Genomic DNA, 25,110 nt, shown 5'->3' on the forward strand with positions numbered 1-25,110 from the left:
TTGTTAAGAACTGGCTATATCTGCACAAGAGCTATCTGCTAATAAACAGAAGCACCCAGACAATGGTAAAAATGGCGAGTTTCTGCAAAGTAAGTCTCTGTGTGCAGGCCAGGCAGAGCACGTCTATTTGCAACACCAAGGAGAGACGTTGCTTTTATTATAATACTAGGAAAAAAATGTCAGAATCCATGTCAAAATGGAAGTGAAGAGTTTTAATTTTTTTTTAAGGGTGCCAATCGAAAATCAAACCCATGGTTGTATACCAGCACTGCCCACTGACTTCAGTCCCAGCCACGCCAAGAGGAGATGAGATGGGTTATTCCTATTTGCAGGAAGGGTTAAATTCCTCAGTGCAGCGGTGGCTCCAATGCCCTTGTACTTGGTGGGATCTGGAGGAGACCAGGAGCCCGAGAGCAGTGCAGGTAAGCTGGGATCCAAGCGCAGTCTCAGCGTGGTGGTAACGGGGTGGTCATCCCCACAGCTCATGTGCACCTGAGTGATCTGCCCTGCACGGTGCCACGTTGTGCTTGCCTGATTCAGGGCTCTGTGGGCGGAAAGAATTATTTTTAAGAAGAGATTAACTACAGCAGTGCTCAGGCTTCTGGTCATCTCAGCCATTCGTAACTTCAGTGTGAAATCAGTAAGTGCTCGATATCCTTAACCCTTTTTATACAACCTTGAATGAAGTTGATGTAAGAGCACCTTGTGAGCGATGAAAGACTGGACGGGACTACTCCCAACATCTGCAGCTCCGCTTCCACCAGCTAAGGGACAGAGCAGGACCTGCTTCTGGCATCTCCTTCCTCCAGCTGCACCCAGGCCGGACCCCAGCAGAGACTTTGGGATTTCAGCTCCAAAGCATCTGGCTCCCTCTTGTGCTCCCCGTGTTTATGGCAGGAGAAGTCGGATGGGACAAAGTCTGGCTGGTGGAACCCGCTGGGGGGGATGGTCCCTGCTCATCTCCTCGTGTCCAGCCCAAGAAGCTGATCACATCAGTAGCTGTTAGTCCAGACCTGACCCATGGACCATCTCTGTATTCTGGTACCCTTGAGCTTGCCAGGAAATACCAAGCTGTTCCTGGAGCACAGCTAGGGAATAAGGTGTGCGGGTCCATACGCGCTACCTGCAGCCTGCTGCTTATAGCTTGATCGGGGATGAGTTGTGACTGTCAGCCATGGCTTCTACCTTGGAGAAAATCCACCTTTCTTCTGCACAATCCGGTCCAAGCGACAGCACTGCCATCTGTACGTACCGCTCTCAGCATGCAATGTGTTTCCTCCTCCGCAGCGTCAGGAATTTAAGGAGTATGAAAGGATTTCACCTGTACAAAGTTAATAGAACTTCATTTTTCCAGTATTTGATACAGCTGTTTTTTCTAGTAAAGTACTCTGTGTAGCAGGTCCTGATCCATACTGTTCCTATTACAAAGGTGGTCGCAGTAACGAGTGGGAAAATCCACCTGAAAAATGGCTTTAATGCAATGCTCCAGCAGCAGTGGGCACTGCCATTAGAGGTAGTATTTCTTTTTAACTGAGTTACTTTTAGGAGATTTCTTTAAAGGTCATTAATGGGTGTCAGGAGACAAAGGAAAGCTGTGTTAGGTGAAGCGGAAAAAGGGACTTGTTTTCCAGCAGATGTTCTGCAACTATCTATAGCCAAGGAAAAAGTAAGTACAACCAGACCAGGCTCTGTCAATTCTGAATTTTTGCAGTTTTGACTCAGTTTTTCTGTTTTGTTTTGTTTTTTAAAATCATAATTAAAATTAATCATTAATTTTTTATTTCTCTTAGCCAAGTTGTCTGTTTATCTTCAGGCAGCCTGCTGCAGAAATCAGGGAAGATTCCCATCTTCTAATGGTAGGTGAAAATGGTAAAGTATCTACACGTGATTTCACTGCTCTTAGTTTAAAAGAGAGGGACGAAAAAGATCATTTCATTAGTAACAGCAGCAGATTGAAGGGTAGAAGCCCCAAGGACAAGAAATGAGTTATTTTGAATTAAATTGGATAGAAGCCACGCATCCTGTAAACACCCACCAGCCACACTAAGTGCAAGGGAAGAAGTCACCGCTGAAATGTTGTGCAATGGAGAAGGAATTTCCCCAGCATTCGCTTGGCCCTGCTCTACAGCTGCTGTTCTCTTGCACAAGATGTGCAACAAAACAGGAACGTGTGTGTGTTTATGGGAGCCTCTCGAGAGCCGAACTGGAGCCAAGCGAGAGCCTCAGCTCCTCCGGATACACAGACTGCTGAATTAATCTCCTTTCTCCTGGTGGGAGTACGTCCCCATCCGACCCCAGTGGGCTGCAGGTACTGACTCACCGACCACCCTGAGCTCACCCTCGGCTGATGACTATTGTCTGTTTTCATCTGGATTTTATTCTTCCAAGTCTCCAGTGTGGCCAGATGAAGATGTAAGCCTCAAAGTTGTCTCAAAAAAAAAAAAAAAAAATGGTAGGAAAAGTAAATAGCGTTACTAGCAAATAACTCATTCTTTAAGTAAGATACGTAGCTCCAAAAGTAGCAAGTAATTCTTCCTTAAGAAAATGTCACTCTGGCATTGCAATCTTTTAGGAGACGTGACAGGTCTTTTGTAGTATGTGCTTTTTTAAAAAATGCACAGAGAAAGTTTCAATGCAACTCAAAGGAGGCAGAGGCAGTTTTGATGACAACAATTAAATTTGCAGGAAGGGCTTTTCTCCTAATGGAAGAACCTCCTTCCCATCGGAATTGAATACATCTTTTACATTGCATAATTAGAGGCACAGGTACAATGGGGAGTAAAGGAGGCTTTGTCCTCCCTTTACCACGCTAGAGCAGCGCTTTGTGCCAGCGATGGCGAAAGGACTCCAGTAAATCATTCTTCCTCTGTCCACCTCCCCCATCCCCTCTGGTCAATAAGGAGATTGCTTTTGCCTCCAAATTGTATAATATTTTCCTGCTAAGGGATGTCAAATTATCTCTCGAATCCTCAGGATTTCAGGCAACAGAAAATGGTGTTTACCCCACTAACTGTAGTAGGGTGCTGCCAGGAACTGGGCTCAGATTCTGCTGCTGTTTGTGACCTGTTTTTTATTTTTTAGGCTTTGTCAGTAGGAGTTGTGCCTTAAGTGAAAATTAGGCTTTGTATTTTTACAATGTGAACTGTTATGTATTCCCTTCTGGTGTAGGGCAGCAAGCATCGGCATAGCAATAAGGACAAATATTTTGTTGAGGTCCCACGAGCAAATTATCTTTTCAAATTAAAAGTGCAAACCTGATGCTGAGAATACTGAGTCAGCAGCGATGGTTTAGATCTAGGAATAACATCTGATATGGTTTCCCAGATATCTTCCAATATACACAAATACAAAATGCCTTTGTCAAGGGGAGTTCAATAGATAGAGCAGTGCTTTGCTTGCCATAAAAATAACTGTGAGAACAGGAGCTGGCAAGTCTCTTACCACACCTAATATTGATTTGTTTTGTTGTATTTGTTTAAGTATTCATGGTAATGACAAAATTGGACTTTCTTTTTTTGCTAAACATCTATTGTTTTCCATGGCATCCGCATCGCGAAGGAAGGAACAAATACGTGTTTCACTTATGATGTTATTCTCCTGAAATGCTGTTTATATTTTACAGCAAACACTTGTCTACTCTGGTGAATCACAGCTTTTTTTCCTGCTACAGAAAGCAGGTTCCTCTGTGGGGTTACATCTTAGAGTAGCTCAGTCAGAGGCCATACGTGCCACAGCCTCTCTACTATCACTAGTAAAGACCCTGCGCTGCCCTGCCCTTGCACAGCTACAAGGACCCATCAAAGGTGACAAAGGTGGGGTGTTTCTGGCCAATGCCACTGCAAATCCAACATGAAAATTAGCCCTGGAAAGCCTGGAGCATCACAATAGCTACTATTTACTAATCCACCCCAGACCCAGATCCCTATTCGCTAGGCACTCCACAAACAAAACAACCAAGGCAAAGCTCTTTTTGTCTCAAGAAATGACATCCTCGGTATGAGACCAGAGACAGCAGATGGGAGAGCTCCGGGAAACAATGAGACAATGCTGGCTGGCGGGGGAGAAACGGCCCCAGCACTCGCAGCCGAGCACTGCCAAGGACGTGGTGGCAAAGGGGAGTTCGGTGAGTGAATCAGAAGAGGAGCTGTTAGAACTGAACCAGGATTCAACAATAGAATTTTATTCAACTGTGATGTTTTCAAGACTTTTAAGTTCTTGACTGAAAATCGTTCAGTAAAAACCGTCTTGCTTGCCAGGCAGCGAGACCTGAATGACCCCTGTGCCAGCGCTGCAAACCATTCTGTTGTCAAGCTTGACTCAAAAAGCGACGCTCAGCCAGTAGTAACCAGTCAGGATTCAAACTAACAGCAGTGCCACCAGTTTACCAGTCTAGCCCTAAACATTTATTGAAGTGAATAGGAAATACTAATGCTATGAATCAGAAAAAAATGAGGCTCTTCAGAAAAGAGAAGGGAAGACCAATCAGGACACTAGAAGAGAGCACTAATTTCATTAAAGGATTATCCTTCATAGAGGATTTTCTCTTTTACAAGGTTGAAAAACTTCCCATCTTTGCTTAAGCTCCATGGGGAGTACCCAAAACAGCCGGGCGCTGGAGAGCTGTCTGCACTCCACGGGGAGCAGCGGAGGGGCTCTTCCAGGGCCTGACTCCAGTTGTCCGCCTTCAGACCCATCCCCAACCCCCTTGGTGAACCCTACTGGGTACAGGGGAACTTGGAAGAGATTAAGCCTTTAAATACTACTCCCCTCCTTCCAATTCAGCAAAGTACTTAAGCTCATCACCTTTCCACTTTGACAGTATGTTTTAATACATAGCACTGGCACTAGTTTAACAACTTTCTCTTTTGTGGGCATAATTGCAACGGATAATCAGTCATGACAAGAAAATGCCTAAAGCATTTCTTGGGCTTTAGGTTTAGGCTTCCAATCAAAAGTCTGGGGGTTGGTTAAAAGAACACGGACACAGTATTTTGTAGAACTAATTTCTTTAATGGCATAAAAACTTAAAACTTTTCCTGCACGTAAGGCAAAAGAGATGGTGCTCTGTATGTTTTGACAAAGTATTTCAAACACACTGATATCACAAAATAAAAGTTGTTTTCTAAATTGGTTTTATAAAAAGCCTAAATTAGGATAGGCATTTGAAATGGATTTTCAAAACAGAATCTGATTCAAAAGTCTAAATGCCCCAAGATTTTCACATCAAAACTTTGGATACATTTTCATGTCTAAGTAACATGCTGTCAAGGGATGCTGCAGATGCCATTACAGCTGGGAAAAAACCCCACGTTATTGCTCCCATGAAAACAAACTCACTTATTTTCTACTGTCAAGAACTTCCAATGCCATCCTTCAAGGTCCTTCTCAGGACATGGCAAGCCTGTAAATTTAATAAGCATCCCATCCGTTCAAGTGTCAAAGCTCTATCTTCTTCATGCACCTCAATGACAAGAACTTCCTTCTGCAGATAAAGGCAACAGAAAAAGGCCACCATTCCTGTTTCCAGTGGTCATCTTGCACAAAGAAACATTAATTCAACGCAGTATTTCATATCAGGTTGACTCACCCAGCTTTGTCAGTCTGACTTCTTATGCTAATGAGAACTCTCTAAAAAATTCTTCTTTCTCATCACATGTTCCCTGACAGCAAGACAGAATTGAGTGTACATGTGCCCAAAATGCAGCTAACAAAAGGAAAAAAATGGCTGTATCTGGACAGGAGAGGCCTAATTTCTTCAGACTCTAAGCTCACAAGAGATGAGATGCAGTGACAGATCTGCAGTGACATAGAGGTGCGCAGGTTGCACCAGTACAGTCTGGTGCTGGAGAAGAACAATGTGTAAACAACAAGAACACTAACTTTTTACCTTGTTTGAAACAGGCTCTGAATCTTATTCCTCACTTTCTTTGTAAATTCAAAAATTTCAGCAGGATTTCCTACAACATCAATGTGAGTATCATAAGGAATAATCAAAACATGAGGGTAATGGGGTTTTAGATTTTCACATGCCCATTTATATCTCTGCTTCTCACCTCTGGTGCGCTCCTGAAAGTAGATCCTTTCTTTACGTAAAGTGTTATGGAGTTTTATAGACTGATTTTCAATTTTCTCTTTGACTTTTAATACCTGTCCAGCATCAGACCTATTTCCAATATTCTTAATGTATACTGTAGTTATATCACCATCAGTGACGTCAGAAATTACAACATTGTCATTTACTAGGAATGTCCTGGAAAAAAAGTACTTCATGTAGTGATATATATCTGTGTCGAGAACAACCACTTGTTTTTCCCTATCTCCACCATCAACAAAATTACTTGTCTCTGTGGTAAGTCTCTGTTGCTGTAGCTTCCTCCTTGGTCTCTGATGGGACTTGCTTTCTCCTCTTTTGTCCTTCTCTGAAAGGGATTTTGCTTTTAGTAAGAGAAAGTCTCTTAGCAATTTGATTGCTGGAAATGACCCTTGAACAGAAATATGCCCATTGGACTGCAAAGGACCAAAGCTTAAAGCTGTGCTCTTCTTTTTAATTTCTTGTATCAGATCTTCTAAAACAAACTGATCTTTGAAAATAGACATATCGAGGACAGATGTGACAGAGCTGAAGACCTAGAATTTTGAATTAGAAAAGTTAAGTAATGGTTAACATAGTAATGGAAGTACAACTAGATAAATTATGAATGAGCTTACATTTTCACAGTAACGGGTTACTTTCAGCGGATAGTATCTGGACAGCCTCTTGTCTTCTAGTCGATGTTCATCCTTCTTTAGAACACTCTCTACAACTAAAGAGAAAGCCAGATTCACTTGTTGCGCAGTAAGATAACGCGTCATTGCCAGTCTGATGGCAGAACACTTCACGGGTGCATTTTTCTTGATGCTTTCCCTCACAATTTTCCATACATACACACGAGTGATTCAATATTCTTGCATAATATTTTATGTATTAGTTGAAATTGTTCAGAGAGACAGAAGCCTGTCTTCTTAGAACACTAACTGGCAGAGATTTATTCTGAAAAGCCTGACTACAAAAATCATACCTGTTATGCATAGTATAAATTTATTCCTAAAAACAAACATAACAAAACGCTTTGCATGAAGCACGTTCAGAGTCACGACTTCAATGAACAGAAATAGAATCCTAAAACTTTGACTGACTAAAAGGGAGGTGTTAAGTCTCCCAGTTCTATAAAATCCTAGTACCAGTAAACAATTCAAAATAATTTGGTTTAGGGTTAACATTCTAGGGCTAATTCTTTGGGGGATGGCTGTATTTACTATAGTACATTAATCTAAATACCTTCCTGATCTTCAAAAGTTACATATGCAACGCCTTTTCTCCTTGTTGGATACATTACTTCTTCCACATCTCCACCGTTGTTCTTCGACATTTGGAAATGAATCATCAGTATGTCAGTCATGACATCATTGTGCAGAAGGCCATCTGGAACACCAGTGATGACAACTGTCCTTGCTGATTTAGCAGCTTGTGCTGTTGCCTGCGCACAGAGACATGGCACACTTGTAAATGCAAGGAGGAGTACCGATGACCTCCCGTAGAGGTTACCCAGATTCACCCTGACTGCTGAAATGACTCCCCTTTCTTTTGCACAGACAACATGTGTGTTTAGTAGGTAATTAAGAAGACTGCTGAAATCAGATTTCGGTGAATGCCAGACTCCCTCAGGCACCTTTACATTACTGCAGTAAAAAATGGCCTGACTCTTAAGTGTAATTTACACCCTCTCAATATTTTCTTTCCTTAAAGTGGTAAAAATTGTAAGTAAACTTAACAGTTACTCAAATGACAGGTCCAGTGTCACACTGATCAGGTTGTTTCCTCCGATTCTAATATTCAAAATTTGAGGAGAATGAAAAATTGCACGTACTGTTCAGTAAGGATTGTCTTTTCAGAGTGGAAGGGTCAGATTCAGACTGTCCTTACTTGTCAAATTCGTGAGAGCTGAGATCTAGGGTTGTGCTCTGACTCATCTCTCTCCACTTATTAAATGGATAACCTTGTTAAATTGGAAGAACATAATCCCAGCCATCTGAGACTTGCAGTGCGTAAAACAACTAAGTACACACATGATTTTCATCAGAGCCAAACCTCCCAATGCAGCAAACATGAAATCCATCCTAAATAGGATTTGCATTCATGTCTTGTTAAGAAAAGCGTATTTTCTTTCCATTCTTACTACACGGACATAAACAGTAATATTTCATTGGGAATATCATGGCAAAATTACTGTAAACGGTGGAACACCGAGTAAATTTTGTAACAGCTCATTGACTTTTTGGAAGAAAGAAAATAATTTAGTATGTCTGCGTGGCAGCATTCATGGGAACGAACTGTCAATAACTTCAGAGCGACTGTACTCGAGGTCAGTCACTCCATCTAAATTCTTTAGGCTTCCCTTAGAAAGTTTCTTCTGGATCTGGGCTGCATAAAACATTAGGGCCAGCACAGCAGTTACAAAGCCTGCAGAATGTGCCGCCGGGAGCGAATGCTTCGTTGACGTGCATCGAAAGCCTTGTGGACCACCACCGCAGTGTTTCTGAAGGGAGTGAGGAGACAGATTAAATGAGACTGTGCAACCATGCAAGCTTTTAATTCACGAAGACGTAAGGCCTTTTTTTATCACCCATCAAATTTAAAGAGCCAGGAGCTTTAATTATATTAGGCAATTATTTTGGTGGTAATGTTCGTGTGAAAGGAAGTTTCTGCACTAATGAGACAACACGAAGAGAATATAAACAGGGTGCTTCCGAGATTGACGGAGCTTTATGCAGGATTTTCTCACGCTTCACACAGCCGATGCGGCCCGTGCACGAGCGGGAGCGCTCAGCTGCCAGACAGCATCTCGCACCTTGCCAGCTGGTATTTTGGAACAACACCCATGCCTGCTATTGGGGTTAGAAAAAAAAAAAAACAACCATGAACGTACAGTTCAGTTTGAGCTGAATCACTTGTAAGACAAGCCGGCGTTCGGTGGCCGCTGCCAGGCAGATAACGCGGAGCCGCCGAAGGCCAGGCCGCGCGTTTTGCTGTTTTTTGGCCAATCTGCTACGCGGGTCGACGCTGGTGAGAGGTCGGATTTGAAGAATTACCCGTAGACCCCGCTGGTTCTCAGTGTTATTAAAAAACACAAACGTTATCACTACCGAAGGGGGAAAATCAGACCTGTTGCTACCACTAACTGACTGGAGGGCCAGGACAGCAGGCTGCGGCAGAGCGCTGCTGTCCGAGCGCCCGGTATTTATTTCTTTCTTCAGCTCAGGCACCGAGGGAGAGGCGGCCACGATTCGCTGCCTTTGCTCCCCTCGCCGTTACTTTTAACTCTCCGCCGTTTCTAACGAGGAGAAGGCCCCTCTTCCCGCCCCGCCTGACGGGACCAACCCGCAGGCCCGGGTCGCTTCCCCTGTGAGGGAGCTCCGGCGGCGGGAACCGGCCGGCGGGAAGGCCCGGGCTCTGCCCCGGCCTCACGGCAGCGCATCCGCCATTGCCCGGAACCTCCGGCCGGGAACCGGCCCTTCCCCTGTGGACGGCGGGTGGGCGATCCTCCCCTCACGGCCCTGCTCGCCCCCCCCCGCCCCTCCCCGCCCCGGCCTCAGGCACTTGCCATGGCTTTCGCCGGCGTCCCGGGGAGCGGGCGGGCTCGTCCTGCCCCGGCCCGGCGGTGAAACCGAAAGAGAAACGGCGGGTCCCGCGTTCTCGGAGCCCCGCGGCGGGAGGGGACACGGGACGGGGCACCTCCTCCTGCTCCGCCGCGCCGCCCCCACGCCTCGGGGAAGGTGTTGGAAGAAGCATTACCCCCGATTTTCACTCACGTTTCGTGCCAGGAACCCTCCCCGGCCCGGCAAAGGCAACGTACCCTGGGTAGCCCACCGCCTCCCGGTGCCCCTTCGGCGTCTCCCCGGGCACCGGCAGCTGTAGCCGTCCCGTCCCCAGGCCAGGGCTGGCTGGAGGAGGTGAGACTCGAGGTTTGGCTCACGGTGGAAGCTGCAGCGATGAAAATGTGAAGTATTTGTTTGTAGTCCGGGCATAAAAAAAAAGTCACAGCTGTTCTCCAAGCTGCCAGTCAAAGGTAACTTCACCCCAGAAGGTGGGGGGGGGGGGGGGGGGGGGGAAGGGCATTGCCATTCATAGGAACATCACCTGAATTATGCATTATTGATTTTCATCTTTAAAACTGTTGTCCGGCCTTCATGCGGCACCGCTATGGCTTTAAATGTTACAATCAATTCTTCAGAGAGGACACCGAGACATTCACAAATACTGTCTTAAAAGGTTGCTTCAAATCTCACCTTGATTTTATATACTTAAAAACTGTAGCTTCTCACTACTCCCACACACTGTGATACATTATGAGAATTTTAAACCTTTTCTTTCTTAAGGCTTTACTTCTCAACATTTATCGGTGAGGTATGATTAAAATTCATGACATTTTTTACCTTCATCAGGTTTTCCCCCCCTTGCTTTTTTAAAACATCTGAGCATATCAACATTTTAAGACTGCTACATGCAGAAGTAGGCAATCTCCATAAATACTCCGGTACTACTACTGGTTTTTTGTTTAATTTCATAATTGTCAGGTAATCAATCCATGCCTTTGCATGCACTAAACAGCAAGAGGTGCTACAGTCACATGTATCTCTCCCAACAGTAAATTCAAAATCAACTGTAGGGCTAGTACCCTTTCAGTTTCCGATATGTAACCGTATCTATTGCCTACTAACAGTTTCTTTTGAATAATAATACCTGAGGTATATTTGTAGTGCTCTTCCTGCATACCAAGATGTCAAATACTATGAAAATAAGTTATTTTCAATGTTAGACCCACGCTACTTTGAAGTTAAGATTATTGTTGCCAAACCGTTTCAGCCCCCAAGGGCAGCAACTAAAAAGGACCACAGCAGAAAAGAAAAAACATTCCTCCTTGGAATCTCCATTTTATTTCAAAGGTCTTTTAGAATGAGAACTGGAAGGATGAACTGGAAACAAAAGGGTGATTTTACATGCTGAAAAATTAAGTTGCCATAAAGCCTGTATGCCTTTTTCCAGCTGACCCCTCTCTACAGACCCTCCCAGAGCCAGCAGCCGGGCCAGTCACCTGCACCAACACAGATACCTCAGACACAGCGCCCACCATCGGACTGTCTCCCCAGCATTCTTAGAAAGCAATCTGTTTTAGATACAGAATCATCTCAATTCTTAACTGTAATATTTCAAAATAAGCAAAACCATGAACAAAAATGAGGAAAAAGGGTAACTGTAGAAACAAGTATCAAAACAAAAAAAAACCAGGCTATTAACTTAGTGGAAGCTCAGCAGAATTTGCATCAGATCCTAAGAGAAGTAAGAGCATTGCTACAGCTAAAAGCAGCATTACTGCTATGTCATTTCTTTATAAGAACTGCCTTATAGGCACTATTTCCTGAGTACATCTGTGGTGGTTTTGCACTCTCCCTTTTTATATTTTAATTTTATGAAGAATTTGATAATGCGGATATTATGAAATTACAGCATAACTCTTTTCAGGTATTTGAGTTACGGTGGCACACAGCAGTCTCAGCAGGACTGGAGTTCTGTCCGAGCTACCTTCTGAAGCTGTGGCACTTTAAAAAACACAGGTCCGTGAAGATGCTTTTGATTGAGATTACATATGGCTTTTGTCACCAAAATGTAAGAAGGAACAGATTTATCCCACTTTGGAGTATGTGACCTATCTAAGATTTGCAAGATACAGAATCTGCAAATTTGCAGAAAGCCATCTTAGATTAAGTTTCAAGTGCTGGTAAAGACTTTTTCTATGACTTTAATTAGGAACCTCTGGAACGCCAAGCAGTGAGTTTTACTGAATTTCCATCCAAAGTCTGTGTCATTACACAAATCAGAACGACAGGTAGTTCCTCTTTTTCAAGTGTAATTTCAGAACATTAAAGCACAATGTCTCCGTAACTTCCTACGCCTCTCATGAAGCAAAACCTCAGAACTTCATGAGTTCAATCTACAGTTTCCTATATGGCATTCTAAGTATCCTCCTCAAACCAAACCCACGTTACTTCTTTTGATACATATTTGATTTTCTCTATTTCCCCACCACTATTACTAGGCTTTTGAAAATGAATTTCAATCATGTCCTGTACACTTTCCTCGTCATCTTCCATCTCTTCAATTCTTTTCAACAGAATGGTCTTCTTAGAAATCCCACAATAGAGCTATTGAGGAAAGAAAAACAAACTCCTATTACACATCAGCTGTTGCACGTACATCTAAAGGAACTCACAGATACTAGAAATAAACATATCCTTGATCAGATATGGCTAGGATCTTTGATTACATTTTAAGACTTTGGACAGTGTGGCATATTTCTGTCACTGAAAATAGCAGGAGTTCAGAACTCTGTCATACACTACAGAGTTCAATAGGCAATGCACCTAGCCTCCTGAACTGGTGTGTCCCACACACTGGATTTGGGGATCGTTGATGACTCTAGACAGCATCACTCCATAAAAATCCATGCCAATACATAATACACACCTGCAAAGAATGCTGTTGTATCTCATAAATGCACACACTCCAGTCAATGCTTTAATTATAAAGGCCTGATTATATACACAATACTGACTTGATTACAATCTATTCATACAAAGTAGAAGACAATTTCAGTGAGAATATGATGAGCAAGCAGACTAGTGTTACCGGAAAAGAAGTCATTATTTGGGTTGAATGAATGAATGAAAAAAAAAAAATGAATGAGCAAATGTTTCATAGAACAACAAGGGTCTCTGCTGAGACTATCAACACGGCCTCTCATTAGGGATGAATATGACAGTGCTTTGTGACTTGGAAAAACGTTGTTGTGTTTACTATTAACCTACTTCACTTCACAGACAATTCAGTATTTGCCTCCTGTCTAGCACAGACATTATGTTAAGTAATGATATAATTTGATCAAGGAAAGACATGCACACTCTTTTAAAATAAATTATAGCTTTCACACTGCAAAACCTAAGATTATAAGCAGAGCACCATATTGCAGACTCACACTTGCTATTAAGTTCCACAAAGTGCATGACACAAAAGCTTCTGCAGTCCTCAGAACTGAAAATTCTGCCCGTCTCTCATATTTCCCACATATCTGTTCTATTTAGCGGTTAGCCTGGACTAGATTCTTTTACCTGAAACTTTTCCAAGTGTACGTCGGTGTTTGGGGAAACAGAAAGCCTATAGCACCTTCCGTTTACAAAGAAAGGATATTTAGTACATCTCGCCAAGCCATTAGCTGCTGTAATGGAGAATGAGAAAAAGAGGAGTAAGAGGAATATAATCTAAAATGCATTTTGTAAGCATATCAAAGAACAGACTAATTTTTCTTATATGGATTTGGAAACTAATATATGATAGCACACTTGTAGATTCTTCATATGCATTTTGCAGAAAGTTTATTTGGCATTTCCAAAAAAAGCAAAATCCTTAAATACCCACAAAAGCTTCTGAAATAAATCTAAAGCAGCTGCTCTAAATGGATGTGGCTCCACTGATCTTCATCAAATTTCATACAGTTGGGCAATCTGAATGCCTGTCTAACTTCATTGTCATGAAACAAGAGCTTAAATCAAACACATTTTCCTAATTTTCTTTTTGCAATATGTGTCCAGCAATGCAAAGAAAAAAATAGGGGTTTGACAAAGTTAAGAAAGAAAGAAAGCTCGCAAACTGCATATCAGGTCATGTTTGATCAAAAAGGAATATGATGAAATACTGCTTTATTTACAGATGTGTGGGTGAACCCACATCTTTTCCTGATCTACTTAACTCTCTGTGGGAAGAATTTGCTACATTCAGTGGTTAAGTAAACACAGAATGTAATATGGAATGGAATGTAACACAGAATGGACAATACGGCCTGTACATCTACCTAACAAAGTATTACATACTATACCTCCAGGTCTGAGGAATGTAATAACAGCTGTTCTAGACTGCTTGTCATAGTTCACATTTTCTACTTCTCCTCCTCCCTCTTCAGATTTGTAGAAATTCAGCTCTAATTTGTCTCTCATCCAGTCTTCAGGAATGGATAGCTCAGGTACTTCTGAAACATTGATCTTCTTTCCAGAAATAGTAACATGAAGCTAAAAAAATTAATTCTTTGTGAACTTTGTAACTAAAAACACCCAAAAAACTGAACTTAAAGCTTTTTAAGTACTGCAAGTTCGTATCTTTACAGTTTCATATCACAGTTGATTACCTCAAACTTGACTCCCATTTCAAGTGCAAAAGGCTTCACTCTCACATCTGCTATTTTGCTGTCCAGGTTCACAGCATGCTTACCCATTTTTACCAGTCTCTGGGCAACTAAGGGAAATCACAAGTTTTCAGACATGAAAAGCCTCATTTAATCATTATAAAACCAAAACTATTCCCCACTCACTTAAGCAAAATCTCCTTTTGAATCAATAAAGAAGAAACAAATAACAGTTAGGCAACCAGATCCCACTACCCCTGACTTCAGGCATGTCTACTTCCATAAAGTCTCAGTGGTTATAGGCAACAGGTAAAATATCATACTATCTCTAGAGCAGTACAGAAAATATCCTTGGATGAAAACCACATATCGCTACCAGGTGCGGAGAATGCCTATTAGCAATGTTAGATTTTAGCTGAAAGAAATGAATCAGACACTAGTTTTGTATCTGGAATATACTTGCATAACTGAGCCACCCAGCAAGCAGGCCCAGCCAGACTGCCTGCAGGCTCCTTGAAGGCAGGCACCAGGCTGTCCCAACAGCAAGCATCTCAGTGGAAAGCAGGCAAGTTACAGACTGCACCATCCCTCTGTCGTCCCAGATCTACCCATCATCTGATGTGTACACTTAACCAACATAACTGCTGTCAGAATAAGGTACTGGCCAGAGTAAAGAAAATAACCAAATTCTGCTGTCAAAACATTTTGACTCATTCTTGACAATACTCTGTGAGGTAGAAACATATTCCCAATTTCAAACACCAAGCATTGTTTGTATTAGCTGGGAGCAGAAATCTGGTAATCCAACAAAAACATGCAGAGCTCTTGCAAGAATTTTTTTCCTACTGATTGGTATCATAATAGTGAAAGGTTCTCTGTATATTCTTTCTTTGGCTGTTGTTGATTTTTTTTTTCCAACATGTTTATGTACATCTTTTTCCTTTGGCAATGAAATACAACAGAGACATTAATTTTATACATAAAATATGTGTCATACCTTCTTCGTCTTCAAAAGTAAGCAGTGCCTGATTTTGATTCAGTCTGAATGGGAGTTTTGTAGTTACACCAAAAACACAGTGAGTATTCATATCTGCATAGTCATTCTTCATTTCTTCCATGTGACTGAACTTCATTTTCATTTCTGCTACATTTTTTTTAATCTAATATTTTAGAATCAAGATAGGAAAAAAAATCATTTCTGTGATTTATTGCAGAACAGAAAAATGAATGGTAGTCTTTCCTTGAAGTGCTACCTGTATTTTGGTCTTTTTAAGTTTAATAGTCAGATTGAAGTCATGGCTCGTTGAACAGGTAGAACGCTTCTTACTAAACTGACTAGTTGTACTTGTCTATTCCTGGGATTTTTGTCAATAAGGTGGGGTGGGTTTTTTTTCCCCTTTGATTAACTTTGAACTTAAACTTGACTGTACACAGTAAAAATTAAATTGAAGTCCACAGGGATTCCCACCTGCAGAAGTAGAATACTTTTGGTGTCTCAAATTTGCAAAATGCAAGTATCGGAGTCACTTGTGTTGCCATTTATTCTTGCCTAATTGCATCACTGCTCTACAGCAATGGGAAGTCTACTAATGAACAGCCTTGTTTGTTGCCATCTTAGTAAAATAGGTAAGAATATCGACGTATTTTATAACTAGGATAGATTAAAACTGTTCATGAAAATGTTGGTTGGGAAAGGCTGCTCTGATAGACTTGAGGGAGTTTCACATAACTCTTTTTTCCCCTTTACGTAACTATTTCAAAATAAAACCCTCTGTAGAAGAAAAATACTGTTTGTGTCAAGATAAAATAACCAGAGTAATTAAAGCATTCCTGCCACCTATCTTCAAAACCAGCATCTTATCTGTGAGCCTCCTTTCTTTCCTCTGCTGCAATGGAAAGAGACAGACTCTTCCTAAAGATAATTCAGACACTGGGTGTAGCCCCCTGTTCATACTGAATCTCCTTCTAGAGGAGTCTTGCCCTGTCCAATGACTGCATAGGAAATTTAGGAGGCTGGACTTAACTGACATCTCCTAAAATGAGAAATGTAATTTAGAAAGCTAAAGCTAGTATTGTAACATTGTTATCATTCAACAAGGTAACACTTGCATAGAATTTCAAGCTCTGTATAAACACATTATCTTGCCAGGTAAAATAAGAAAATAAAACTTCATGCTGTATTTTATATTGAAATGAGTAGAGGTTCAAATGCTGAACAACTGGGCCCAATGGCCTAGAACTGGCAAAATAAAAGTGTGCTCTTCCAAAAGACAAATTGCAATATATTTAAAACTTTACCTGACCGTGCCGTGAAAGCCCTGAACTACATTTTGCAAGGTCTTCTTTGAGCTTTTCAATCTCTCTCTTCAGCTCAGCGTTTTCTTCAATTAGTCCATGGAGTTCTCTCTACAGCCCAAAAAGTATTACATGCAAAATTAAACACATAGAAGACACAAATGTATTTCAGCAAAATCTGCAGACATCAGAAACTGTTTCAATTTTTAATTATTCTACACGACAGCCGTGCACAATGCATTTTTTGCATAGCTTTAACTATCTGCAAGGTAAATTCACTCACTGAGGAACAGTTTCAGTCAAAGTAAATTACAGTAAGAGGGTTTTTGAAGAGAGGCGTTAGTGTTTCCAAGCACCAAGTGTACCATAAATTGCACAGCACTTTCCATAGTTATGTCAGTTCCTTATACATGCAAGGTCAGAGCCTATGTCAACACATAAACATTTTATTTTTTTATACCATGTGTGATCTTAGTAACTGTTATTCCCTTTTCTGAAAAGTTTACCAGGTAAGGGCAGTTTCTAACAAACTGCTCTCTTCCCTCTTTATACTTTAGCACGGAAGAGGGAACACCTCTTCTACCTCCTACTTGCTACATGCTTCCTCCACACCAATGAATCCTAAATGGGCATAAAGCCCATGTAACTAAATCCAGTACTTCCTGGACAGGGTACACAACAGAATGAGAAGGAAACACAGCAGATGTAGTCAGCTCCAGCCATCCACAATTAGAAGATGGCTCCTTTAAAGTCATTAACAACTTGAGACATTTAGACCAGTTCCCATCAGCTTAAGATAATGTCAAACAAAAGCAAGATGATGATAATGACCTCTTCTGGGTATAAAAGCCAAACACTTATGACTGGAGAACCAAAACCAACTTTCGGAAAATCTCGTGCCAACCTGAATGTACTTAACCTATTAATTATATTTTAATAGCTTGTAATATTGAAGCCATAAACTGTCATCAGTGATTTACAGGCCAAACCAAACTTCACTGAAACCACCTCCTTGACAGCTTATGGAAACTTATCCTATTACCGTACCAATGACTACACATGGCATATTGAGGTAATGAACCAATTAGTTCTAGGACCAACTAGTTCTAGAGAGAGGAGGCCTCTTCAAACAGGTTCTGTCTCTTGCCCAGCTCATTGTCACTTAAGAAATGCTAACCCCTTGGGTGCTGTAACATCTTCTAAGACGGGCTGGGAGTTGACAAAGCAGTAGAATCAATCCATTCAATTTTATCTGCATCACGCAAAACTGAAACCCGTCTGTTACTGGTGAATCTTGGAAGAGGAAGACTGGTTTTGTCAGCCTTCATCTTCTATATAAAACAGGTCTTAGTTTTACCTTCACTCTTCCAACATTGCTGTAAGACTTATTTTATTGCACTGATTCTTAATCTGCCCCTGGAAAACTACGTGTAGAACATTCTAGTCATACAGTCTGCAAACCAGTAAAGCCATTCAAACTGAAAAGGAAATATTACTCTTATTTTTTCTAATCAACACCTCCTTCACAACTCCCCAAATACTAACAGTTATGAGTAAGCCTTCTCCATACCTCATGGGTGTCCCTAGACATAATTATGTTCTTATGCTCTTTCTCTTGAAAGTCCTTTAGCTTTATCAGCTCCTCCTCTGCTTTAACACACTCTTCATCAGCACTTAATTTACAGAGAAAAAGGTCAGCTTTTGTTTCTTCAGCTTTTTCAACTCTTTCCTGGATAGTAAAAAGAAAAAGACTTTTAAATTTTTTTCTTTCACGGGAACAAACAAAACCTTAAGTAAGACCTTTATTTATTTTTAACACTTTGGCTAAATATTTTTCTTAGACTTACAAGTGTAGTTACCACTGAGATCAACACAAGCATGTACCACTGAAGATTAGAGGACAAGTTAGACAAACATGCTACAATTGAGGGAAGGTTGATTTGGTTTTAGAAGGCTGGACTAAAGGTCTTCCAAGTATCTTCAGCTAATTTCCAAGATTCTATGTGCTTTGTAGAACTTGCCTTCCATTTCTTCAGTTCTCCCTCAAGTCTTTCCATCTCATCTTTTGATGTGCCAGAAGTGTCAGGGGTTGCCATACTCTGGAGAGAAAAGAAAAGGCACACACAGGTTTTCCCCTCCACTAGGCAATAACTGAGACACTTCAAACAATTCAAATGAATCTTCAAAGTAAAAAAAATAAACCCTCTGCAGCCAGATGAAGTGTTTTGCCATGGTAGTTTTCAATGTATGTCTGTTAATGAAAGTCCAATGTATTTTGCCTGTGTGCCCATTTGCTGTTTTTCTCCAGTTACACAGGTCAGACATGTGGTGAGTCAAACATTTTGAGGGACCAATTATATATCATAATTAAACCTTCCTATCTGCATGCCAGAGAATAGCATATACCACATAATTTTTAAAAAATGCATTCAGACACTTAGGCCAAATCATTGAACTATTTCAATGGCTGGACAGGACAAAAATCTAAGAAAATGGATCCTGGTCAGTAATCATTATTTGCTAACTATCCAACTGAAAATATTCACAGGCTAGTATTCTGATAAATAATAAAAGCAAGCTGTCTCTATATTCTTCCATAGGGATCTAAGCCCCTCAAACCCACAAGTGTTTATCTGTATGCTTTCTCAGCAGTTCCTCTAAGAGAATATACAGGCCTAATGAGGAAAAAATTTCAAGACCCGATGCTTCAAAGCTCAGGGAGATTGGACAATAAAAGGTAACAACAAGCAGGAGGAAGGTGATAAAAGAAGCATTTCAGAATTTAAGTACTTCAGGGCAGAAGTTCACAAGCATGGGAAAACTACAACTGGATAAAGCCCAAGAAGACAGACAATCTTCTCTGTTCTGTTTTGTTTCTATGGCTGCAATATTCTGCAGAAAAGAAAAAAAAAAAAAAATCCAAAGAGACCTGTTGAAGCAATCCCTCCCTTTTACTTAAGATTACATAAAACTTGAATGTGAACCATAAAACTTAGGCATGGAAAAGATCTAAATTAGATAATCTTGTCAATTCTCTTGGTAATGCTGGGTATTTCCTAAAAACAATAAAATATAAAATAATTTTTTCCACTATTTTGTCCAGTTTCAAATGCCTATTAAGCAACAGGGAAATCCCCATCTGCATATAACTTAAAACCAGAAAAAAAAATCCTTCGCTCAAGGGATTGAGTGCAGGAAAGTAGAAGGATGCACCTGCCACAGCTGGAAGCTGATAAGAAAGGTTGCCTCTTTTTTTACTGAGAAATGGTCTAAGACAATAGTTTTCAACCTGAAAGAAGGAAAAAAATAACAAGGAAAACACAAGAAATCCCAGGGAAAGCCCCATCCAAACTACTTGCCGCACTGCAGGAACTGAATCAAGGGAGGCACCAGGAAAAAGGAAATTCCCCTAAGAAACCTCCACAGAGACAGCTGAGTAAGCGAGGTAGGGCAGGAAAATTCTAACGGAATCTTTAATGCAGACACTTTGGAATGGGACTCTCCCTATGGCAACAGGAGGCGGGAATGAGGAATGTCCAAGGTATTAAAGGATGGAAGAAGATGAGACAAGAAGTTTCAGAAGCACTGTCCTAGCAGTCCTACCAGAAACCTTCATTCAGGAATACTGTTGTCAAATACAGATATTTTTTTTCCAGGCAGCACATGAGGAAATACTCACAAAACCATTATCTTGTAAAGATAGCGGGGGACTTGTAAAATCCATTGAAACCTGAGGGAAAAGGAAAAAAAATTACAACATTGTGTGTATTGGCTTTTTTTTGCAGCAGAACAGAATACCAGAAAGGAATACCAGAAGCCGTGTTGAGCTAAAAGAATTTTTAAATGTAAATGTTCTATCATTTTACAGGCAAAAGTGATATATATTGGATATCTGAAGCCTCCTTCCTTACTAAGCATAAAAGCCAGAGACATATGTGAGGAATTCTGTATAGCACAACTTAATTTTTTTGTCCTGAAACTTACGTACTTACCTTTACACTACTTTTGTAATGTTACACATGCTTAACATCCTGTATGTTCTGTGCTTCAGAGAGATAACTCTTAATCCTGCTTAACACAAATGAAAACATTTCCTTCACACAACAGACAATGTAAAATCTGGAATCTGTTGCCGCAACGTTTTGTGGAGGCAGATAACAAGGAATTTAGATAAGGTCCTGGGCCGCTGATCCAGAAAGAGACGCTAAGGCGCACAGATTTCCAAGCAAATCCAACCTGTGGATGCCGGGGCAGCGCAAGGGCTTCGCACCACGGGTTAGACACTGTCTAAGCAGTGTCGTCTACCAACTGTCAAGACCTGAGCAGCGGGCAGCCCGGCATCCTGACCCGGCTGGACGTTTCCGACGCTCTCACCTGGAAATCCTGAGCTTGGTTTTTACCCGACACCAGTCGCACTGAAGAACGAGGCTTGAAATGGAGGCCGTCTTCGGTTAACGATCCGGGAATCCCCTTCTGATTTGCGTTCAGTAACCAAAATTTACTGACTTACGTACCGATTCTTGATTTAGAAAAGCGAAAGTACCGTAACCGATAAAACATCTGCCCTTGGTTTCTCCACAGGATGGCCCAGCCGGCGGCTACCAGGCCAGCCTCGTCCGCTCCGCCATGCTTTCCCTCATGGTCCGGGGGACCGACAAGGCGGCTGGCCCCCACGCTCGAAGCTCTAGCAGCCCAACCTCTGGGGCTGAGACCAGAGACCGCGTCCCAGCCACCCCCTCCGGCCACCCCCTCCCCCGAAGCCGATCGACACCAAGAGCCCGAGGCTCGCTGCCCGGCGAGGGCGAGCACCGGCGGGCACCGGGGCGGGAGACGAAGCGGTCTCCCCGGCCTGAGGACGCAAGCCGGGGCTCACACAACTTACAGAAGCCGCGGGTCCCTGCGGAGGCAGCCGGGTTCCCCACGACCCCTCCGAAATCACCTCCCCGCCGCGACCGGGGCCGCCGGCTTTCGGTTTCGCTTTCCCGCAGGACGGAGGAGGAGCTGGCGGGTCCGCCGGTCTCCTTTCCTCCCCCCGCCCACCATCCTGTCACACTTTGGGGGGTGGGGGGGAGCCCCGGTCCCCGCGGAGGCCGCCGCTCCTTTTCCTCGAAATCACGTTGGAGGGAGACGGCAGCGTCCTCCGCCGCCTCCTCAGCGGTGGGAAGCCCGGCCGGGCCGCCTCCCTCGGCGGCAAGGCGGTCTCCCGCCCTTGCCCTCTACCCCATCCACCCCCCCGGAGGGGCGTGAGGGTTGGGCGTCCCACCGTCCCTCAAGCTAAACGGCGCGGGGGGGGGGGGGGGGGGGTGTGGATTTCGGCTGCGGAGCCCTGAGGCATCGCTGGTAAATAGCCCGTGGGCAGCGTCCGCATTGTAGCGTCCTGCCGAAAAAAGGGGAAAATCCCGGGGAAGGGTAGGGAGAGGGTGGGTGACGAAAGGCTGCGCCTTCAGGGAGGGCACGAAGGCTTGGAGTCGGCCATCACCTCCCTTCCGTTTCTGCTCTTTTTCAGCCGGCTCTTAACGTGACTGAAAGCTTGACTGGTTTGGCCTCTGGATCTTTCTGTGAAGTAAAGTGACCAAGGCTTGGCGTCCTCAAGCTAATCCTGGTGAATTTGCTTTATTTATCGTTTGTTTGCCTGTTTAAAACCACATTCTCTGGGACTTGTGTGTCGCATTATAAGGAGTAGGACAGGCTGTGGCGATAGGCTTAAAACATTCGGTGACAGAAAGACCCTTTGCTGATGGAGATGCTGCATTCAAAAAAAATAATTTCTGGGAGAACCCTGGAAAACGGAGTGGCAGGCGGTGACCACGCCGCCCTTTCCCTGGAAACGGCAGCAGCCCGCCATCTCGAAGGGAGCCCACCATCTTGGGTCAGGGGGATGAGGCAGGGCCCTAGGGCTGGGGGTGGCAGCCATCTCTCATCAAGGAGGGGGCTTCATCCTCCTTCCAAGAGATATGTGGTTGATTTATAAACCTTTCCGTATATAGATTCATAAAAATGATCCATGGTAGACATGCCCAGAATTGGGCAACAAGGTCATTGATAGGCAGTCTATAGGCAATGCCAACTTCATTCTGCGCTAAGTGTTTAAGGGCTCTCAGGTTTTTTCAAGTCCTTTGGCTGGCCATAGCATGTGTTTGGTGAGTTGGATTGGAGCACTGATCTGACAACTACCTCCTATCCTTCCCCCCCAAAAAAGCCCCATTTTTGGCCAGATCAGTTCCCAGATCTGACTACAACAGCTAGTGCCAGCATATGGAAAGAAGGGGAGGAGAGCTTTAGCATGCATATGAGTCAGCTTAGAGAAGTCACGAAATGTGGACTGATGTGAAGTGACATATGGTTGCAAACATTTGCTGTGTTAGCCAGTGGGCACTCATTTTATGAAGAGATTTCAGGGAAGAGCTGCTTCGGGGAAAAAAAAACCGCTTTGATTTCCGTGATGATAGGTTTGAAGAAGAGAAAGCACTGACTCTTCATTGAAGGGGAGAGTAAAAGGCTTTGGTTACTGAATGATCCTTCTTCATGTAGGTAACCAAGGGAAAGAGTCTCTTATTGATCCTCAGAGAGCTGCTATGACTCACTTTGTCGTGCAGATTATGTTGCTAGGACAGACTGGACTTCTCTTCATGGGAGCTGTCAGGTGGCAGGTACAAAGTGTGTGTACTTCAGCATGAGTGGGTGAAAGGAAAGTACCACATGAATCTTTCACTAGTAGCTCTTGGATTCAGGAGCACACAATGCATCCAAGATTGTACCTGAGCAGTGGGATGCAGCTGATTGAATTCAAGACTTACTATCTATTTAGATAATTATAATAGATGCATTGCACTCATGAACAAAATTTGGGCAATGCCTATGTCCTAGAGCGAGAAAAAAAATAAAGAGTATTTCTTTCAGGTTTCCTTTAAAACTAAGCTGACTAATCTTTTAAATGTTGCCCTCAAAACTGCAGACAGACTTGTACTCATTGGCCAGAGTATTTTGTATGATTAGCAGTCCATCAGCGCTGACTGTTAAAGAAATTAATCCTCAAAAAATCAAAATATGCCAAATAGTTGGGGAACAAGTAGAAGCTGACTTTGTCACTTAGCAGATGTGGATTTCTACTTTCAGAGAAAAGCAGGAGGAGCTGTATAGCAGCGAAGCATTGCAGTGAAATTGGTTGGGCTCTGCGTGCACGGTTGATGAGGCCTGCGCAAGAGCAGCCACATCAAGGTTTTCAGAACTTTTGCTTTCATTGGCTATACAAAGGGGATCTTGGATTGCACCCTGTTTGGATAGCAATCACCTTGTGCCACTAAATTCAGTGGGAGTTTTACCCATGGGGTAATTATTATGGCAATTTCAAATGTCCTTATCTGGTTTTTAAGATAAGTGGATGAAACTATGACCCTATATTCAAGATTTTTTATTATTATTTTATGCCTTGACAATGGATAACTGTGTTTACTATTGCTTTATAAACACAAACTTGGTTACTAATGAGATGAGTAAAAGGGAGAGGTTTAGCTGGAGTAGCCAGGGAGGAGGAGGTGATTATGTTATGACCTAAGTACATCAGATTTCAGAATTAAATGTCAGAGTGGCAGGCTGTTGTCCAGTAACCGTGGTCATGTTGGGAAGTCACTGCTGATCTGAAGGAGCCTTATTTCTCCAAACTCCAGGGAATGCAGCAACGCCAATCTGTTTACATGGCCTGCTTTGGGATTTGAACTGAACAGTGTGTTTGTGTTTGTTTGGTGAAGGAAATTTATTGGAGATACTGAACTGTGCCAAGTTCCTTAACTGAAATGGAGTTGACTTGGAGTTGATATGTTAATTGATTTCTATGTGTTGTGAATTTATAGTGTTAACCACATATGAATCAGTGAGAAGGGAAAAGCATTGATTTCATAACTCTGAAGAGTCTAGCTAAAGGGGAAAATCAAGGAGTAAAATATAGCATAGAGTACAAGAAGCTTTAAAACTTTCAGGATTTCTCTGAGCAGTCTGCGTTGATACCAAACTTGTTCTTCAGGAGTCTGAAAAACTCTTGATGAGCCTAGAAATCTGAACTGGAAACTTCAAAAGAAAACCATGACCCTTCTGGCAGTGTAGGATTAGGACTCATCTACAGCAGGAAATACTCTGATTAATCTGGAAGAAGGTTTACAGCCATAAGCTTACCTTTTATTGGTACCAAAACAACTTGACCATACCTCAGCTTCTGGACAGTAACTGTTAAGAATCTCATGGCATTACCTTCAGGGGGAGAGTATTTGGGGTCTTTTAAAGTTAGAACAGATCCAAAGAAGGAAGTAAATGGAATTTAGGTGCTTAGATCATAACTGTCTTAATGAAAACCTTGCTCAGTGTCCATCTGATCCTTGAGGTACCCCAGCTGCAAAGGAGCCTTGTTCTCCAGACAGGTCTCGTAGCACCTTAATGATGGCAATTCTGAGTGCTTTAGCTTGATAATGCTTACAAGCCACATTCAACCACTGAGGTGTTCTGCTGTCACGTATGGTACTTTCATACTCCAACAGAATCATGTTCCACGGCT

General features: G+C 42.5%; 3 protein-coding genes across 14 annotated transcripts in view; 1 reads left to right on the forward strand and 2 right to left on the reverse strand.

Annotated features, from left to right (window-relative positions):
• Positions 1–411: 411 nt before the first annotated feature.
• RBM43 (RNA binding motif protein 43) lies at positions 412–10,849 on the reverse strand. Of its 7 annotated transcripts, none has more exons than XR_007504617.1 (8): positions 10,178–10,849; positions 9,894–10,021; positions 7,319–7,517; positions 6,709–6,803; positions 6,054–6,627; positions 5,888–5,957; positions 2,339–2,429; positions 412–1,321 (listed from the first exon to the last, which is right to left on the reverse strand). XR_007504617.1 is itself a non-coding variant. In XM_049791996.1 (6 exons), the coding sequence occupies exons 1-6, from the start codon at positions 10,188–10,190 to the stop codon at positions 1,318–1,320; spliced, it is 1,179 nt and encodes a 392-aa protein (XP_049647953.1). In that variant the 5' UTR covers positions 10,191–10,849; the 3' UTR covers positions 1,303–1,317. The 7 variants fall into 7 exon arrangements, 3 of the variants coding, with proteins under 3 accessions (XP_049647953.1, XP_049648080.1, XP_049648164.1); XR_007504605.1 differs by having other exon boundaries at positions 415–544; positions 703–1,321; positions 5,888–6,627; XR_007504588.1 differs by having other exon boundaries at positions 415–544; positions 677–1,321; positions 5,888–6,627.
• A 102-nt stretch (positions 10,850–10,951) lies between these two features.
• On the reverse strand, positions 10,952–21,629 carry NMI (N-myc and STAT interactor). Of its 6 annotated transcripts, XM_049792515.1 has the most exons (11): positions 21,448–21,629; positions 20,558–20,633; positions 20,245–20,295; positions 18,587–18,664; positions 18,136–18,294; positions 16,569–16,676; positions 15,268–15,430; positions 14,274–14,380; positions 13,968–14,157; positions 13,204–13,310; positions 10,952–12,240 (listed from the first exon to the last, which is right to left on the reverse strand). In XM_049792515.1, exons 3-11 carry the CDS (start codon positions 20,287–20,289, stop codon positions 12,052–12,054), a joined length of 1,146 nt encoding a protein of 381 aa, XP_049648472.1. In that variant the 5' UTR covers positions 20,290–20,295; positions 20,558–20,633; positions 21,448–21,629; the 3' UTR covers positions 10,952–12,051. The 6 variants fall into 6 exon arrangements, with proteins under 6 accessions (XP_049648472.1, XP_049648375.1, XP_049648289.1 ...); XM_049792418.1 differs by lacking the exon at positions 20,558–20,633; XM_049792332.1 differs by having other exon boundaries at positions 20,558–21,629.
• A 168-nt stretch (positions 21,630–21,797) lies between these two features.
• TNFAIP6 (TNF alpha induced protein 6) overlaps positions 21,798–25,110 on the forward strand; it is a 31,176-nt gene continuing 27,863 nt past the window's right edge. Inside the window, exons 1-2 of the mRNA XM_049792858.1 lie at positions 21,798–21,905; positions 22,072–22,167. The gene's annotated coding sequence lies outside the window, so the exon portion shown is untranslated. The remainder of the gene's footprint in view (positions 21,906–22,071; positions 22,168–25,110) is intronic.

The sequence above is a fragment of the Accipiter gentilis genome, chromosome 1 (genome assembly GCF_929443795.1).
Source record: "Accipiter gentilis chromosome 1, bAccGen1.1, whole genome shotgun sequence".
Classification (NCBI taxonomy): domain Eukaryota; kingdom Metazoa; phylum Chordata; class Aves; order Accipitriformes; family Accipitridae; genus Astur; species Astur gentilis.

Excerpts from the sequence above, each read along its gene's own strand:
- RBM43 (XM_049791996.1), bottom strand. Across the intron at positions 6,804-7,318 it reads AACTTTTGAAGATCAGGAAG|TTGTAGAGAGTGTTCTAAAG; the intron begins GTATTTAGATTA and ends CTTTCTCTTTAG. Across the intron at positions 6,628-6,708 it reads TAACCCGTTACTGTGAAAAT|GTCTTCAGCTCTGTCACATC; the intron begins GTAAGCTCATTC and ends TCAAAATTCTAG.
- NMI (XM_049792418.1), bottom strand. The coding sequence starts at position 20,289 with ATGGATTTTACAAGTCCCCCGCTATCTTTACAAGATAATGGTTTT. Across the intron at positions 18,295-18,586 it reads GAGAACTGAAGAAATGGAAG|GAAAGAGTTGAAAAAGCTGA; the intron begins GCAAGTTCTACA and ends TTTACTATCCAG. Across the intron at positions 14,158-14,273 it reads AAATGGGAGTCAAGTTTGAG|CTTCATGTTACTATTTCTGG; the intron begins GTAATCAACTGT and ends TAATTTTTTTAG.